Genomic DNA, 18383 nt, shown 5'->3' on the forward strand with positions numbered 1-18383 from the left:
AATGACGTCATGAGATCTTTAACGTCTATTGTGAAGCAGACGAGGCATGGATTTTTTCGTATATATTACACCGCCAGCATTAACCAGGGTGGCCGATAGGCTCCAACATCCAAAACGCACCTGCCCCACCCTCCCGTAACAAGCGGCAGGCGCTGCTTCGCAGCCATTTTATTTAAATTAATGAAAATATATGATTAAACGCTCTCCACGCTTCTAAAATAATCTCTTGTGGCACATTCACAGACGATGTTTTTGGCCGATGAGAGCAAGAAGTACAGGTGGATGATTAATCGAGCGGTTCATATGAGTTCCACATTTCAAGAAAAGCCTTTTTTTGTGTAAATGGATTTTTTTTTTCAAAACATAGCATTTGGTGTTATGGTTCTGCCTTTAGGTTTAGTCGTAGCTAAGTTTGATATTTATTTAACATTCAATGTTTTATACTTTGTTACTGTACTTCGGGTAAGTATATATACAGAATTCCTGTCAAATAAAATAGGCATATTTAACCTTTGCCACACATGTAGAAATCCAAGAATAATTGTGTTTATAACAACACATTGACAGAAAAGTGATTTATAAATACAAAACCAGCTGCTATAAATTATAACTTAGCCTTTCCTGTTGTTTTCTTTCCTGAGAGTCCGCTATGACAAGATACAGGAGCCAGAATCCACATAATCATAACAATTGTAAAGTGTTCAATGGAGAAGTAATAACCTGAATGAAAATATTTTTTTTTATGGAATGGAAACACATTACTGTATAGTAATGCGTACATTTCAGGGCACTGTAAAGCAGAGATTTGCACAAAGTGCGGTACAATATACATGTCACAAGGTTAAAATGTTCTAGGTCAAGAAATAGCACAAACAATTGTACACCTTAAAAAAATAAACCAGGCAACTTCCACATATTTTGCACTGGAGACAAATTCTTCCAGATCCCCCATGAGAGCACTGCTCCGGATTTCCTTGTCTTCTCATGAATAAATGTGTGCAATCAAGGCTTGAGTTTAGTTGGGTCTGTCTGGGCCAGTGACCCAGAAAATATGTCTGCACCTAGCACACCACATCCAGTATACCTATTAATATGGTTGTTGTTACTCATCTCGAGTAACCTACTCCAGTCGACCAGCCAGCAACCAGGAAAATATTAATGGGGAAATTACGCCCTGTGTGCAATATACTGTTCGTGACTGAATTTCATTGTAAAGAGAGAACATTGCTGAACATGGAAATCTGGACCACTGCTGGGGGATGGTTACACAAGGACTGCCATTTTGGAGCCTGCTGCCTTTTTCAGAATGGCCACATTTATAGAGGTCCCATTGTCACAGATCGCACTTGAGAAGCTTCAGGCCTCGAGCTATTGAACTCCCGTGTGCTCAGGACATCCGGAACCAGCGGCGGTACCGGCAGAGGCGCAAGGCGGAGCTGGTGAAGCTGCAGCAGACGCTCGTCGCCCTCAATTCCAAGACGACGTTCTACCAGGAGCAGACCAACTACTACAACCAGTACATCCAGACCTGCCTCGACAATCTGGCCCACAAGGGAAAGTAGGTCACCGCGAGTCACTCGCGCGGGAATGCTTCCTGAGTCACTCTTCACGCCGGTGAATCATTTGGGCTTCAGGTGATTGTGGTGTTAGGAAAACTACACAAGCCTAGAGGGGCGGAGGTGGTGTTTGAGTGTTTTTTTCTTCAACACGTGTGTTTTCCCGCCCCCAGAGACCCTTATCGTTTGCTGGAAAAAAAAATCTCTACTGAGTCTGTGCGAATGGTTCATAGATTTTGAATCGAAGCAGCATCGAGGTTACACAATGCCCTTCTGTTCTTGTGAATCAGGTTGGATTCCAGTATATGGACCTTTAGAGAATAATCCCTGATCCTTTTGTGGATTCAAGCTCCATTAAGAGGATCTTTCTGGATTTATGTACAAAAAGTAAATTCCCCAGTAGAACAGTCTGCTGTGTTTTTAGACGAGTTGTACATTCCAGGCTAATCCCATCAATGGCAGTGTTAAATGAAAAAGCATTGACAATATTAATGGATAGGAGGTGTAACCTTATAATCCAATTAAAACTGGTACGTTATGCATACAAAAAACGTCACTTTTTCTGCATTACTGTCTCTGATCTGCGTGCGCGTGCTTCAATGGAGGAGCGGACGGAAAGGGAAAGCCGAAGAAAAATCAGGACGGAAAGGAAAGCCTCAGGTTCTGCACTACACAGCTGCCCGCCTCTACGAGAAGGGAGTGCTGCTGGAGATAGAAGACGTCACCTTAAACCAGTACGTGCTGCATTCATCTCGGCCACGATGGCCACGCTGACTGGGACAGCTGGATAACATTTGTGGTGTTTCAGAGGTGGCCGCGTTGCTCGGGATCTCAAGAGAGCTGAACTGGCAGCGCTGAGATCCTGCATTCGAATCTGGGTTTCATTCGCCCCGTGTTTTTTTATTAGTTTCTTAATTTCAGCGAGTTGATGGTATGTATGTCAATGTGTGTACGCTGAACTTCTTTTGCACCGCATGTAGCCAACCACGCTAATCGGAGGTGCATGTACAAAAAAAACGCCACGTAAAATTTTATTTTAGTGCTTCATTTGGCTAAATTCCAGCTCTGAAATGATCAGTTTGTCGTGTACAGACGTTATTCTCTGAAGCAAGCTTGGTGGGAAAATGCTGCACGACAGTGTTTATTGTAGTTCTGTGAGATCTGCTTTTGTGGGTCATTCTCTAATATGAAAGGTTGGATTGCTGTGGGAGTTCTGAATGGATTCTTTGTCTCATGGATTAATGCCTATGGCAAAATCAGGGAAGAATTGAGGGACAATAAATAAATGAATGACCATAGTGGGGATATTATTAGTCTCCGGGAGTGGGCTGTCCAGCCAATGTCAACGGACATTTTGTGTTCATTATCTGTTGTATAACCATTGTGTTTTTAAATCTTGGAACAATTTCATAATCACCTTCCATACCTTTTTACATGTTACGAGTACAGTACCATTTATTTGAGTGCATATGCTACGTGGTTTCCGTGTCCAAAGTTGTTCTGTCTTGTTATGACTATCAAAGACAAATATTCCCCTATAGCCATACATAATTGTTGGGCAAGTGCTGATAGCAAGCGCCCATTAAGGCCGGCACGGCATACAAGGACGCGGTGTGTCTGGGATCATGCACGCGTGGGTGGTGTGGTCAGCACTAAGCCCAACTGCCTTTACTCAGTGCTGATGTTTACACGCCACACCAAGCACTCGTGTTAAGATGAGCGAACCTAGAGTGAAAACCCAGGACCGATTCAGACACCACTTGACGATATTAGGCATGGCTGGGAATTGAACTCAAGGTGCCTGGTTCATAGCGCATTGCACTCAAGACTGTACCGCAGCTCCCCACAAATAAATAAAACACACATACAGAAATGAAACGTGAAGAGTGCATGCATTTGTCTATGCAATGCATACAAAGTATTACCTCCTTAAAATTTAAATTCTGTATTGTTTACATCGCAAGATAATAACCAAATCGGTACCTTTATTTTGCATGTTGCTACCGTCATTACAGTTGTGTTGTGTTATGCACAGAGCAAACACAGTATTTAATGATTAAATACATTGACATTAATCATTTTAAATTGTATTTAGTGCACTGCCATTGAGAGGCACAGTGGCACATGAAATATACTTGATTATGACCAAACCCTGATGTGATTGGCAGCTATAAAACATTAAAGAGAGAAATGAAGGGTATAATTAAAAAAATAGATATATCAACAGGTCTGTATGTGGACTATATTCTGCCTGGTCTTATGTATATACATAATATATGTGCTCAATAAATCTGCGCAATATCAACCGCAGTATAAATGAATGCGTGGACTTTCAACCCAATTCTGCAGATCAAAGAACATATCTGTATAAGGCTTGCACCTGCCATAAGCGGATGACTCCTGCTAGTAGCGTTTCATTAAAAAGTTTAATTGCAACTGAGCTTTGATTTAAAGCTTTCGTGTTTGCAGTAATTCATATTCTTAGCTCTTTCGGTAAAGTCACGTTGAAGGGAAACAATAAAATATATATAAAACAATAAAAATTCCCTTCAACGTGACTTTACCGAAAGAGCTAAGAATATGCAACTGAGCTGTTAGAGATGTTTGTGTTTTTGGAGAAAGTAGAAGATAACATGTATTCATTGCCTGATAATGTTTACGGAAACATCTCACCACCCTCCATGACCTTCCCCACCTATTATAGGGACAGTATGCACTGCCCTGAAGCCAATTATAGAAATTCCCTCGCACACATTCAAAGTTACAGCCTTTTCAAAAGCTTCTGGTCAAAGAAGGGGATCCAGGCATGCAAGTAGGATTCACGTCTTTTGCTTATCATTTGTTTTATAATTCACATGTGGATATGCTAATCGTGAAGCACATTTATGACTGGATAATGATACATATGCATTTACATTCTTGGAATTACACAGGTAGACTGAAAGAGGAATACATGGATTAGAGAAGATACACAAGTTGGAGAGGTCATATTTATTTTTCAGTATGGCAAGTGAGTAAGGGCAGGGCATATCGCTAAAAGGAATGATAGCTGGTGGTTGCCACTATTTACAGTGGCAATCAAAGGAGGAAACACATCCGAGAGATACTCCACTGTGGAAAGGAGCAGTGATATCAACTTGTGTGCAGGAACTATATGAATGTTTTAATCATGTGACGGCTTTGGGAGACCATCATCTAGCAGGAGACTGATCATGACTGATCAAGACAATGAAGATGGATATGTTTAAAGTGACTTGATTTCTTTTCCCCACTACAGGTTCAAGAATGTTTTGTTTGACATCACGAAAGGAGAGAAAATTGGAATCTTCGAGGTGAAAGCGAAGTTCATGGGAGTTGAAATGGAAAAAGTGGAGCTTAACTTTCAGGTATGGTACAACAGCCCCGTTGCATTATTGACAATGTTCACCTACACTTGGTTCTCATCGTTTACATGGCCACTTTACATTGTTCACAATTTATACCAGCAGTCTCCGTTAAGTATGAAAAAACATTTTGGGTAAACGTGTGGATGATGATAATCAGATAAATTCCACCCTCATTTACCACGGAGTGATCCGAGTAATTATTTTACCAAGCCGGTCTAGAGCTGCGAGGCAACCACATAATTTGGACTGCTTTCAATCTAATCAGATCTCTGAAGTTAAGCAGGCTCGAGCCTGGTTGGCACTTGCATGGATGACCACCAGGGCTTGTCAGGGTTTGCAGGGTTCATAGGCACAGAGCGTTCATGTGGCCAGGAGGCACCACTGTTGAGGGTCATCCCCCCCCCCCCACTCACGTGTGTGGGTTTGCTCTGGGTACTCCAGTTTCCTCATGCAAGTCGAACAGTCACTAATGTAACTGGCCAAACATCCCAATGCAGGACCCTCCTTAAAAAGTGAGTTAAGACTCAGTGAAGCTATCCTAGGTGAATGATTGGCATTATAACTATGCAAGAACAATTACTTGACTTGCAAATGATTATTACCTGTTACATGATTGTTACTTGTTTATTTGCAGTACATTACTGTAATAACTCTGCGAGGGCGTGTGACTTTAATTATAGTCACTCATTCAAATATCCATTGCATGTATTCTTGGCACCGAGTTTGAGGGAACGTAATGACAGTATGAGAATTAAAGTATTAGCACTTGTCCCACATTTTACGGGCTTATAATTGGGAAGATGAGCCATATATCGTCATCATCATTATGCGTTAATTGTTTCATTCACATGTTGCCACATTCTCATTCCTTGACAGGACCTTTTGCAGCTGCAGTACGAGGGAGTGGCTGTAATGAAGATGTTCGAACGGGCAAAAGTAAATGTCAACCTCCTTATCTTCCTCCTCAACAAGAAGTTATATGGGAAATGATTTCTGCATTGGCATGTTTCCTATCTACTAACACTTTTGGTAATACTTTTTTTTTAAATACCCAGTTTGTTTGTTGCAAGGTAGAAAAATAATCATGACTGTACGAGGAACGAGTTTATTTTGTTTAACAGGATAATCACTATTATAATGTTCAAGTTAAAACAAATGGTAAGCAGAATTCAAATATTTTTTTTTATTATAAAGACAAATCATTGTCGAATGGTTTATACTTGTGTTGTGAAATCGCACTTTGTTTTGATGATGCTCATTGGAATAAAAAATGATATATTTGAATTGGATGTTTTTCATTAATTTGATTAAACATTAATTATCAAAGTCCCAGTTTATTTAGAAGTTGCGGAAGTACTCTATATCTGCCACTATTTGTTTTACATAAGGAAAATTTATATATATTTTATATTTATGCGCATTGATGCATTTTTCCATGTGTTTATGCATTTGTTTTAAACACGTTATAAAATGTGACATTACTGTGGCTCTGGGCTTCAATCAATTCTATGGAACCAAAGCCATAATCCCCTGACATTTACTTCCTTAATTCACCACCTAACGGACAACTGAACTTTGCAGACAGACACGGTATAGCTGGAGTCGAAGGATATCTCATCGTTGGTCAATTAGAAAAAAAAATATCACCCTATTTATGAACGATGCAAAGATATACAGTATTGTAGTAAGCATGAATTAAGAGAAAAAAATAACAATCCAAATTTCGTTAGTAATACACTGCCAAATAATACATGTATGAATCAACCTATTACAAGCTAAGATTTATTTGCTGCATGTCAGCACCTGTTTTAAATAAATGCACAAGTGCATACTGTATATAAGTCTTAGGAAGAAAAATAGCCTCATTGATATTTTTTTGCAATCACGTTTTTTGTTTGTATCACTGGAAAAGTTAAAATTGTTGGCAGTTTCTATTTTTTTTAATCAATAAAAGTTTGAAGAAAACGTTAGCTTAAATGTGTATTTATATGATGATGTTTGCGTAAAAAAATATTTTTTATTCAAATAATAAAGTTTTTACAATTGATAATAATTGGTACATCACCAACAACTACTGGTGAAAATGCAGCATTACATTACTGTACTTAAGAGTAAATATTGATCGTATTTACTGCTTCTAAGGTATTATCATGCAACAATCATGAAGGTATCATCGTATTTTATTATACATTTATTTATGGCGAGCTTCATAAGGAGTCATGCACAACAATTGCTGGGCTTTCATTAAGAATAAACATTAGCTTGTGTAAGTTGAGTAGCTTTCGGTTTTATAAAATCGAATATCATCTACTACTGGTGGCATGTGCTGTGAATTACTCATTGTTTTTACAGGAGCATCCTGCTTATATATGATTGGATGGAATCAGTCATGTGTAGATTATTACCGCTTAAAATATATTCCCTGCATCGTAAATTCACGTATTTGTTGGAGTATAGAGGAGGTGTTATTTTTAAAATAAATGTTTGTTTAATCAACCTCGTGATTTTGCAATTTACATGGAATAAGCGACAATATATTTGAAAAATAAAATGAATTGAAAATACAGTAAATGATCGTAGCTCTTTTTTACCTCTGTGCCAGTGGCATTCCCCAAACTAAACAAACCATGCTCATATGCAATTATCATGTCATTCTCATATGCCATTCACATATACTCTGCCAGTGGTAAGTCTCCATGTTGGTTAAATTGTAGTGACTTTGCTCACTTTCATAACTCTATGCCCTTTCTCAAGGCATCTGTGTAAATTAGATTTAGTAGAAAACATCTTGACATCATCAACACAAACTCCTTTGGGTTACATTTTTGGTTTTGTCAATATTTGGGTAAATTCATGTTGGCATAGCCCGCTCTTAATTGAGCCATATGCAAGCCGTGCCTGTTACTGTACGAAAACTAATGCTCAAAATAACGACATGTAAACGTGTGCTGACAATCACCAGGCAGGAACGACTCCCATCATGCCTTACATGCATATTATGTGACCACCACATTACTTGTACAATGCTCATTATATCTTCTTTGGTTCTTTCGGTAAAGTCACGTAGAATGAGAATAAAATAATAAATTGATAAAATAAAATATACACAATAATATTCTCACGACGTTTCGGCCACAACACAAGCGGCCTTCATCAGGTGAAGGGACGAGACTGTCTGGTAGGACAGCACTCCAGCGCTGTCCTACCAGACAGAAAGAACCAAAGAAGATGAATCATTGCAGTCACGAAAGCTTTAAATCGAAATTTAATGCTCATTATAGTTAATTAGATATGTTTCCAGCCTCCACACATTTTCATATCGTTATGGGGATTATAAAGAATTTACATAAATTGTGGGATTTGCTAACTAATGATGCACACTGTTGTATAGTTTAAGCTCATCATTTTCTTTGTGATTGGTTGAAACTCCCGATTTGACACTCTGTTAGGTACACATTTGCTCGGTTGTGTTGGAGGTAAAAGACTGTCTTTTATAGGTATGATAGGAGTCTTGCCTTAATCGGTACCTGTGCAAGTACAAACGGTGTTGCTTGTTCAGTCTATGGTTACCTTTTTGGAGTGGAAATCTGTTCAATCAAGCCTTCAATGTTGGAATTGCTTAATTTAAATTCAACAGCCTTGCCATAAGCAGAAGGCATACATTGTGCACAGTACATTTATACTTCAAAGAATGGCCCAGAGTTAAGATTGCATTCAAAGGTGGTCTTTGTTGTTCAGTCTACAAATATTGTACAAGCACCTATGTTAAACATTGTCGCTTTGAATAAACATTTGTAGAGTGGTAGAGTAACACATAATTGAGCTATTTCATTCAACGTTACAAATATATGCCATGTCGAATTCAGTTAGCCACTGTTTCATTTTGCTGAAGAGATGTTGCCACTTATCATGTTTTCGAGACCATGTAGCTTCATTCCATTGATGCAATACTAAATGTATTAGGCCTACTCAGCTGCAAATGAGTACCTGGTATGATGTGTAAACATCGCCATTAGGTGTGCTGGCCACCCATCCGCTCGTGTGCTATGCCGGCCTTCATAGGTGCTCGATAACAGCACTTGCCCCAACAATATGTTGGGGCTATGAGGGGGATATTTGTCTTTGTATTGCACATGCAATACATGCAGTATTGTGCGGAAGCTACTTTGTCTGTCACTACACACGAAGCTTCGGGTCTTCTCGGCCACAATCATGCCCTCCTCTAAGCTTGCAAAACGTGGAGCCCCCTAATGATACATCTGTGCCGGTTAGAAACAATCAGGCTGGCCTGCCTTTAATCCATCCTGGGTTTAACCAGGCTGGATTGTGTGAGGAGCTCACAAATCCTAAAAGATGTGGACAAAGTCCCATCGTTGAGCTCTTCTGGCAGGCAAAACTGCGTTGGCTGGATCATGTAGCCCGCATGCCCAGCCACCGTATGCCCAAATAGCTTTTGTTTTGATGGAGAGGGCAAAACAGGCACGGCACGGGCTAGAGAAGAGATGGACTGATGTACAGAAGGATGTGGAGCTGTTGGATTAGCTGATGACTGGTACCAGCAGTGTAAAGATTGGCCTCTGTGGAGGAGGCTCGTGAAGGACGCTACTGAGCAGAACTGCCTCCAACTTCGATGCGACGCTCACAACAACGAGCTGAGCGCCCGTCGGCTAAAACACAGCAAGTTGGCACAGTAGGGGGCATAGGTGATGTATCTACCAGTCATCTCGGTCAGTCAACCCATGGCACCTGGGTCTGTCCGTGACCTGCCAGCGAGCCTTCGACACTTCACGTGGCCTCCAAGTGCACATCGCCTGGCACAAGCGCCGTAGTGACGTCACCACCCCTTGGTGGCGAATGGCGGTTGTTTAAAAATATAAAATTGGTTATGAACAATGGTGCATGTTGCAGACCCAGAATATAACCACATTTCTTGAGTGTTGTAGCCCAATATAAACAAAGCAAGGTGAACACAGAGTATTGATACGAATGGCAGCGTTGCTTCAACAATACATCATTTATTTTCAGATTTAAAAACAAACCGCATTGACTTTCTACCCAGAATCCAGCTCTGCCTTGCATTATTGCCTTCAGACGTGTAACGATTTCCAATCAGGCGGTTGCTGTATGTTATGAAAATGTGCTTATGGTAAATTCCAACGTGACTCATGTTTCTCTCTGAACAACATCGGTCTCCATACGAAAACATTGCTCAGACCATAATATCAACACAAAAAATCGTACTATAATCTGACACTTCTACACTGTATGACAAACAGTAGTTAGACAAACATAATTTAAAAGGAAATTATAGAAATGACAAAGTGGTCTTGGAATGACCGCTTTGAAATCTCAAATGTCAACCTATAACTTTAATGTATGAATGTTGCACTTCTTTTGCACCGTACCTAACCAACCGTGTTTATCGAAGGTGCGGGAGAAGGACATCTAAACACAAAAAGCAGTAATAAAGAAATGAGTTTTCAATCTCGATTTAAAAGTGCATAGCTCCAGTGGCCTCCTAATTTTGGAAGGAAGAGCGTTCCAGACGGCTGCAGAAGCGCATCTGAAAGCACGCGCGATGCAATGATCGTCTTTGTTCGGTGGTTAAAAGGGGCATGCATATCCTTTGTGTGAATATGGGAACAAAAACTACATATCATGTATCTGTCATTGAATTTGCACTCGTGAAAGTCGCATGCTTTTATTAATTTAATACTGATGTGTTTCACTTATATTCCCAATGTGACTTTGGCAGGTCGAGCCGTACAGTGAATGTCACCTCACTGCGCATTAATGTATCTCAGCTGCTAACAGTGGCTTTTTAAATATAAATCCAAAGTTCATGCAAATGCTCTGAGTGTGACGTGATCGGCAATTACTTTTGGATGATAACATTGATTAAGTATGACTTTCCCCCTTTGCATCATGCGAACAAGGAAATAGCGTGGACGTGGAAATGCGCTTGTGGTGGTAATCAGCATCAACGTTTACTCCGGATTGTTAATATTAAATAAATAAAACAATGACGGGATACTAAGAAATATCGATGTAATGCTAAGAATGCCCCCCCCCCCCCCCATTTAATGACTACTGTCATAAAAGTTATGCTATAGAAATAATTATATTCTTTGGGTCTTTCGGTAAAGTCACGTAGATAGGTTCAAATAAAACAACAAACTACGACGTTTCGACCCCCCCTCCCCTCTTTTCCTGATGACGACCGCTTGTGTTGTGATCGAAACGTCGTAGTTTTTTGTTATTTTCTTTGAACCTATCTACGTGACTCCACCGAAAGATCTAAAGAATATGAATTCTTGCAGTCACGAAAGCTTTAAGACAGGAATAATTACTTTTAGTTTTTGTATGATGATTAAAATAGGATTTAATTACCGAATAAAAACCACTTCCTCAATAACGTGTGTGCTTCATGGCATATTTTTTATTCTATTTTTTAAAATGTAATTTAGTGCCGTATCTATTGTGCATGTCACATGCGGGCTATTATTAAAATAATCAATTTTTGGCCACATAATCCAATTGTTATTACGGCCTCTGTCATTGCTGTGAGAAAACCATTCCGTAATGGCATATTATAGGATCTGCTGCACTCTAATGGTCCCCTATTTTGAAATCGAGCTAATTCAGCAGTAAAACCAGCCAGAATTACTATATACCTGGATGAGTGGCCAAAATAAATTACATAACCTCAAAAAACATCCACCTGGATTCCTGCGTAATGTGATTGTGTGGATGTGCGCGCGTGACTGCGCACATGCGCTCCTGCCCGCACTAAAGCAAGTCAAGTGTAATTAAGCAATTGAATAATGTATCCCCTGTCTTCAATGTGTTGCATTGTCACACAGTATTTGTAAATTCACGTGTATTTTTTGTGACGTGAACGGGGTGGGGTGGGCGGATAAGCATTGTGGTTAAGCAAGCGAGGGCTGACTTCGACTGGAGGAGTGACAGAAAATAAACCACACGGAGACCAAATACAATCAACGTGATTTCCCTTTTGGTCACAAAACGTGAAACGATAAATAAAAGAGCGCGACATTGGCTTGGACATCTGAACATTTATTGACCTTTAAATTGCATTTCCTTGACCGTGGCAGGTGACGTCAGACAGAAACGGCTCCATCTCGTGTTTTGTGTGTGCCGAGTTGCTCCCCCCTCCACTTCCCCCTCTCATCTCCATGCCCCCCGCCGCCCGCCACACCCGCTTTCTGTGAATAACAGTTGGCCCCTGATGGCCTCACACCTTTAACATCGCAGGGGCGGAAAACAACATCGTTGGGTGCGATTGCCGTGATTGTCAGATCATCCGGTGGCAAAACACCGACATGCCCCGGTAGCACACCACAATTAATCCCAGTGTGGTGCCCTTTAAATATTACGTGGGAGCAAATACCTGCTGTTATGTATGCCGTGTTTGCATTACTCTTAATTACGGATAAGGGCAATGAGCACAGTTGCAATGTTGTGGGCTTACTGCATACAACATTGTAAGAGCATAAGCTGTGTGTATTGGGATGGTATGAATTCCAGACTTTAGTATCACGCATTGCCAGTTTAGCAAATCTAATGAGTGAGAATGTGTAGGGATTACGGGTCTAATTAAGATATAACTACACAGCGTATGTAATGTAATATCGTTTCCGATTACAAATTATGTGCTAAATTATTCTCAGCACTGCTAATTGAATGTGACAATGTGTTAATTTATTTATTTCAATGCACCTGCAGCTGTGATATATGGACTTTGTGAGCTGAACCGCACGGGGAGACACTTTAAATCTTTCTTAATGAATATACTATAAAATTAACATGCATCCTGTGATTATAGAATGGGTGTGATAATAGGAATCATGTAAACATGTGGAGTGACATTGAATGAGTCACTGCAGTGCGTGGCGCTGGGAGATTGGTAGACAATGGGATTGGGGGTAGCAGCCCGTTCTACCAGTCGGACCCGTGGGCATGGCACGGAGCCTTCTGGGGGATCCAGAGAGGTGCGGGGGCCGAGGGCGGAGCCTGGCCACGCTCGGGAGGATAAAGGCGAGCTCCGATTCACAGTCGGGGCTGCTGCCATCTGGAGGGGGAACTCGTGCTATCGTCGTCGGTGTGGTCTTAGCCTCTTCAAGCTGTGGGTCTGGAAGCATGTTGGCTGTCCTGACCCGGTATGTAGTTATACCCTATGGCTGTGAAGGTCGGAATGAACAAGAGAGAGTGCCTCCTACTCGTGTCTCTGAAGTAGTACACTACACATGTACATCTCGAGTGCACTCGTTTCGATTTGTATTAACTTTGCCCTGTTTTGGACTCGTTACTTCTTAATCCTTGCACTTTCTTATCTGTAATTACCATGCCCTTGTGTGATTTTTTTTTTCAAAGCGATGTAACATTTTCCTTGACTTTCTCAGATGTAAAACTCATGGCTGTAACTGCACATCTATTGAAACGCTGTCCTCCGCAAACGGCATCCTGGCTGCTCCTGAAAACATTTTAGTTTTCTAAAAGCACTTTGTCCTGGTTTGGTTCTTTTTGTTGTATTAGTGTGGTCGTGACGCATCTTGCGCAATTGCACTTCACATTGTCTTTCAGATGTTAAAACTGCACGTCTTTTTAAATTTACTGACATTCATTTTGAGGTCAACTGAGGCTTTGGTCATGCAGCTGGCTAATTATTCTTAAAGCCACACATTTTTTTTGTCAATTATGCATGCACTGTATACTCAAATGTATACCATATGCAACAGTCACAAGCCTAACGATGGGATTTGGAAGATAATGATGCAAGTCAAAGCTGCGTTGTAAGTTCTCGTAGCTTTATACAGCCAAGGTAATCAATCGCCATTTTTATGGCTGCAAAATAAATCTCACGGTTGTACGCTCATTATCCATTAGTGATCATCAGCATAGCATTCATGAGTTTTTGTTATTGCTATACGTAGTGTGTACATATGTTGCTTTTTTTAATACCAGCCCAGCTTTCCCTGTGTGGTTCCTTAAATCACTCTCTAGCTGTATGTGTAAAGTGTCTTGAAATATATTTATTTTGTGCAAATCACTTTTGACATCGTTTTGAATGTTAGTATGTGATATGTTTGTTAGCCTGTCAGACATTTAAATACCTCTTACACGAGGTGAATATTGAGACAACCCCCCCCCCTTTATCTTTTTTTGCAAATGAGACATGCATGATCCCTAACTACACGTGTTAGGAAATTATCCAGACACCATTACAGTTAACGCAGTTGTGCGTCGTAAAACAAAACAAAATGGACTAAGATCTGCCCCAGCGGTTATATGAGCATAAGCTGAGGTCTATAAACGGGTCTCGAGCAAATGAATCCGTAACTTTGGATGAAAATCCACCTGGTGCTTTGAATGGTCAGCCAGCCACGACGCCCACAAAGGCAGAAGGTGTCAATCGTGAGCCTGGCTCTGCCCGCCCCCCTTCACACGACACCCACTTGCTAACCATATGGCCGCTCTCACAGATCGCCCTGCTGAACCTACATAAAGAAAAAGGTCGTACCCACCTCTCCACTCTTAATAATGACTATCGTCTGGAAACGTTAGATTGTCATACAGTACTTTTCATTTCACAATGGTGTTGTTGATTAGGGATTACAATTGTAGCAAAGTAGCAATCAATCGTCTTTATTTGATGTGGCAGGTGAAAAGATCTAAGAAGCAACATTTGATGAGTGGCGTTTTCTCAATAGTTAAGCATTCAACAGCTAAGCGAAATATAAACAAGTTACGTCCAGGATTGGTTCTAATGTATGTTATAACTTATATGGATATATCGCATACGTTTTTTCATGGGAATGTCAGAATCCATTGCCATAATCTTAATGCGCAATTCATAGCACAGGCCTCACTCTGCTGAGTTTTTGGGTTGTACTGCATCTTGTTCAGGGTGATATCCGATGTTTTGCTCCTTGTGCTGGCAGCTTCTTAAGGTACTGAACACGATGTGTTAATAGCTTTAAAGTTAAATTCCAATTTAGTTTCTGCAGAAGCTCTCAGCATGTGGATCTAAACGTCGGACATCATGCCATGCAGCACGTGGTACAACCCGAAAAAACAACAGAGCTATTTATCACAACTGTGAACAACTATGTCGTATTCTAAGAATAAATTCACAGATGCAATCAACCAGTGACATGCTTTACAAGAAAAAAACAAATGAAATAAGTATGAAACCACTTAAGGTCCAAACTGTAAAGCTAGTTAATACAAAAGAGTATAAAAGTGTTGTATACAGTGCATTTGATAAAAAAATAGAGAAGATCTTTACAATATAGATTAGAAACAAGTGAAGAAGTGGGTCACAAATTTGGATCTTCGTAGTATGTAGACACGCAGAGTGTTACAGAAAGAGGATGTTCAAGGTAATGGGGTCAGCAGTAGAGGAGAGACCTCCCACTGAGCTGAGGTATAACGGTAGGACTGAGAGGAAGGTGTGGTTGCTCGAGCAGAGTGGGAGGAAGTTCAGTGTGATGAGGTCAGGGATGTCAAAAGGAACACGACCTTTGGATCTTAAAGGACAGATTTGTACTTGGGAGAGCAAACCTGCCAGTGTGAATTTACTATTCTGTCATTTAATCAGCCATATCACAAGAGATTAGTTTTGCTGTATAAAACCAAAGCTTGATTGATACCTTTAGTGGGCATGGGCAACGGTCCAGTTCAATTTCCTCCCCTTCCTTTTTAGCCTAGAAATTGGGCCCATCCGGCCCATGGGCCCTGCTGCAGTTGTACTGCCTGCACACTCGATAGCATACGCCACTACCCACAAGTGAGACGACGGATTTACACAGAGAATAACATCACTGTTAACCTGATCATGCTTATTTGGCATTATTCTGTTGTTTAAACATTCCACAACACTGATGTAAATGGTGATGGAGTCTTACAAATCCTGACAATCATAATAGTCATCGGTAAATTATAAATCGCTATAATGTATTTCATAAACCATACCATATTTTATTGTAGTGCAGCAGTGGAACATCGATGCACTCGTGCAATGCACTATTTAATTGCATGAGTTTTAATCCTGGCCATAGCAAACATTAATGGGATATGGTATTTGAATTAGTCCTGGGCTCCTTCACCAACCCGCAATGACCAATGTTTTTAGATATGCTTAAACAATCCCCATACCTCGTTGGTAATGGGGAGGCCTTTATCCAGCAGTGGATTGATAAAGTGCTGCAATATTACATATTTTATTGCAATGTATTATTTCCAAAGTGGAAGTGTTTTTGTTTGGTGGTTCGTGTGTGGGAAAATACTTACTCATTGCAATATGGTGACTCAAACTGTTATATATATAATAAAATGTTTTGTTCAAAAGCATATACAATATTAAGCAGTAATTAAAAATAACATGAAATATAAGCATGTATGTAATATCCATTACAATGTGTAAAGGGTACATTTAAGAAACAAAAGGTAATGCTTACTATCAAAAATTTTCATAATTCTAGTCCGTTTTGAAGGTTATTCATGTTTTCAGTTAATATTTCAAAGGTTGTCTAATGTCACAACCCTGGGTCCACCACATTGGAAAATGTTTTACATTTGGGATTTTTTTTGCTCCCTTGTGCAACAATGGGCTATTTTCCCGAATTATTGCCATCAACATTACCAGCCATGATCCACTGCTGGATTAGGGCCTTACCGAGTCGTTTCGGTGACGTTTCACAATACCACGGTGGTGAGATGTTAATTAATATGAAGTCGTGGGTTCGATCCCGACGCTGATGCCTGTTTGCAAGTTCTCGCCGTGGTCGCGTGGATTTTTCTCTGGGTCCTCCGGTTTTTCCCTCCACATTTTAGAATCATGCGTTTAGAGTTTGCCTCCTATACATTTCCACGTCAGTCACTTCGTTGAGTCAGGTTGCTTCTAAAAAAAGAGCTAAATAGCTCGGCGGGCCTTACCTGGTAAAATAAAAAGTGTATCGTGAGTTCACCAATCTGGTCGCTGCGAGTTGGTGAAGATGATATAGGGTGGCCAGGACCGGTTCAGACATCACTCGCCAAATAATCAAATTCAGGTGACTGGGTTTCTGGCCCAGTGCTCTAACCATTGCGCCACCGCTCCAAACCCATTCACTCAACTTTATCTTACAGCAGTACCACGACACGTACAGGCTATCCATTTATAGCTACCCAACTGATTTTCTAATAATCCTCCAACTCATTTCTCAACAGGCAATCACATTTTGTGAAAGTGATGGGCCTTCATGTCTCTCAGACGTGCGTGTTCAACCATTTAATACACGTAACGGTATTGCGATTGGTGGGACATATGTAGAATCCCTGAAATTAAATGTATCGTGTTTTTTTTTGTTTGCATTCTGACCACAAGCAATTGTGGTTGATGCAGACATGATTCCTTGTAAAATGTTTCAGTTTGGTGTTTTAACATCTTAACACACGTTTTGTTGCCAGAAAAAAAGGGGGAAAACCTATTCTCATGAAATGTATTGTTTTTTTTTAACCTTGTACCCCGGTTATTTCAGTGGGCGTATCTGTAGATGGATCATCACATGCGGCGTTTATCACCGCCTGAGCGTTGCTTGTGTGCGCACCGACTTGTCACACCCCCGCCCCCCAATGTGCGTGCAACCGTCACAATCGATAACGGAACAGACCACGCCCCCCACCAGTCCCCGCGTGGCTTAAACATCCCCGCCCCTGCCATCATCATCATCGTCGTCACGCTCGCAATCCACCAACCATCGCGAGGGGAACGTTCCCACTCCCGGCCAATCGTCTCCTGAAGCCACGGGCCGCCTGCTTCTCCCCGCCTCCAGCCGTTCCGCTCGCGCGGCGAGGTTCACGCCCCCACAGCTGTCAATCATCGCCTACAGGCCACGCCCACTCAGCGCAACTTACTTCCCTCTCGGTGTGCCCTTTGAAGAAGGGCCATTGCCCGAAACGTCTCCTGCTATCTACGTATTTTGTTTCCGTTTTCGGGCAGTGTTATTGGCGAGTGTGCAAAGTGATTATTTATTTATTTATTATCATCGTTTGCGCTTGGTCACCGCCGCGTTATGACGGCCAAAAAAAATGCCTTACGTAGCAAGGTCACGCCCACACGCGTCGATCAATGCCCGGAGGCAACGCGCAAATTCACCGGCAACGCGAGGGGCCCGACGCGGCCGCCCGCCGTCACTCACAAAGCCGCGCCCCGCACCGTCGCCCCGGTGCAGCCGAGGCTCGGCGCCGCTTCCTGTGAATCACCACCACCCCCCACACATTGCCTGTCAATCACCCGCGTGGGCCACGCCTACCCGTATCAACCAAAAACAAACGGGGCTCCGCCTACGGGCTGTCAATTACACTAAATGACCACGCCCGCAAATATCAACCAACCAAACCGAGGCTCCGCCCACGGTCTGTCAATCACCCAATCCGA

General features: G+C 41.3%; 1 protein-coding gene across 2 annotated transcripts in view; it reads left to right on the top strand.

Moving 5' to 3' along the window:
* LOC116939017 (ras GTPase-activating-like protein IQGAP1) overlaps nucleotides 1-7513 on the top strand; it is a 117891-nt gene extending 110378 nt beyond the window's left edge. The window contains exons 35-38 of one of the 2 annotated variants that reach the window (XM_032946888.2): nucleotides 1392-1558; nucleotides 2165-2290; nucleotides 4834-4942; nucleotides 5819-7513. In XM_032946888.2, the coding sequence (XP_032802779.2) occupies nucleotides 1392-1558; nucleotides 2165-2290; nucleotides 4834-4942; nucleotides 5819-5932 (516 nt within the window). In that variant the 3' untranslated portion in view covers nucleotides 5933-7513. Of the gene's footprint in view, nucleotides 1-1391; nucleotides 1559-2161; nucleotides 2291-4833; nucleotides 4943-5818 lie in introns of both variants that reach the window. The other variant, XM_032946879.2, reaches the window with a different exon arrangement.
* The last annotated feature ends 10870 nt before the right edge of the window (nucleotides 7514-18383 follow it).

Source organism: Petromyzon marinus, chromosome 1, assembly GCF_048934315.1.
Source record: "Petromyzon marinus isolate PM22_M1 ecotype Great Lakes invasive population chromosome 1, UKy_Petmar_22M1.pri1.0, whole genome shotgun sequence".
Taxonomy (NCBI): Eukaryota; Metazoa; Chordata; class Hyperoartia; order Petromyzontiformes; family Petromyzontidae; genus Petromyzon; species Petromyzon marinus.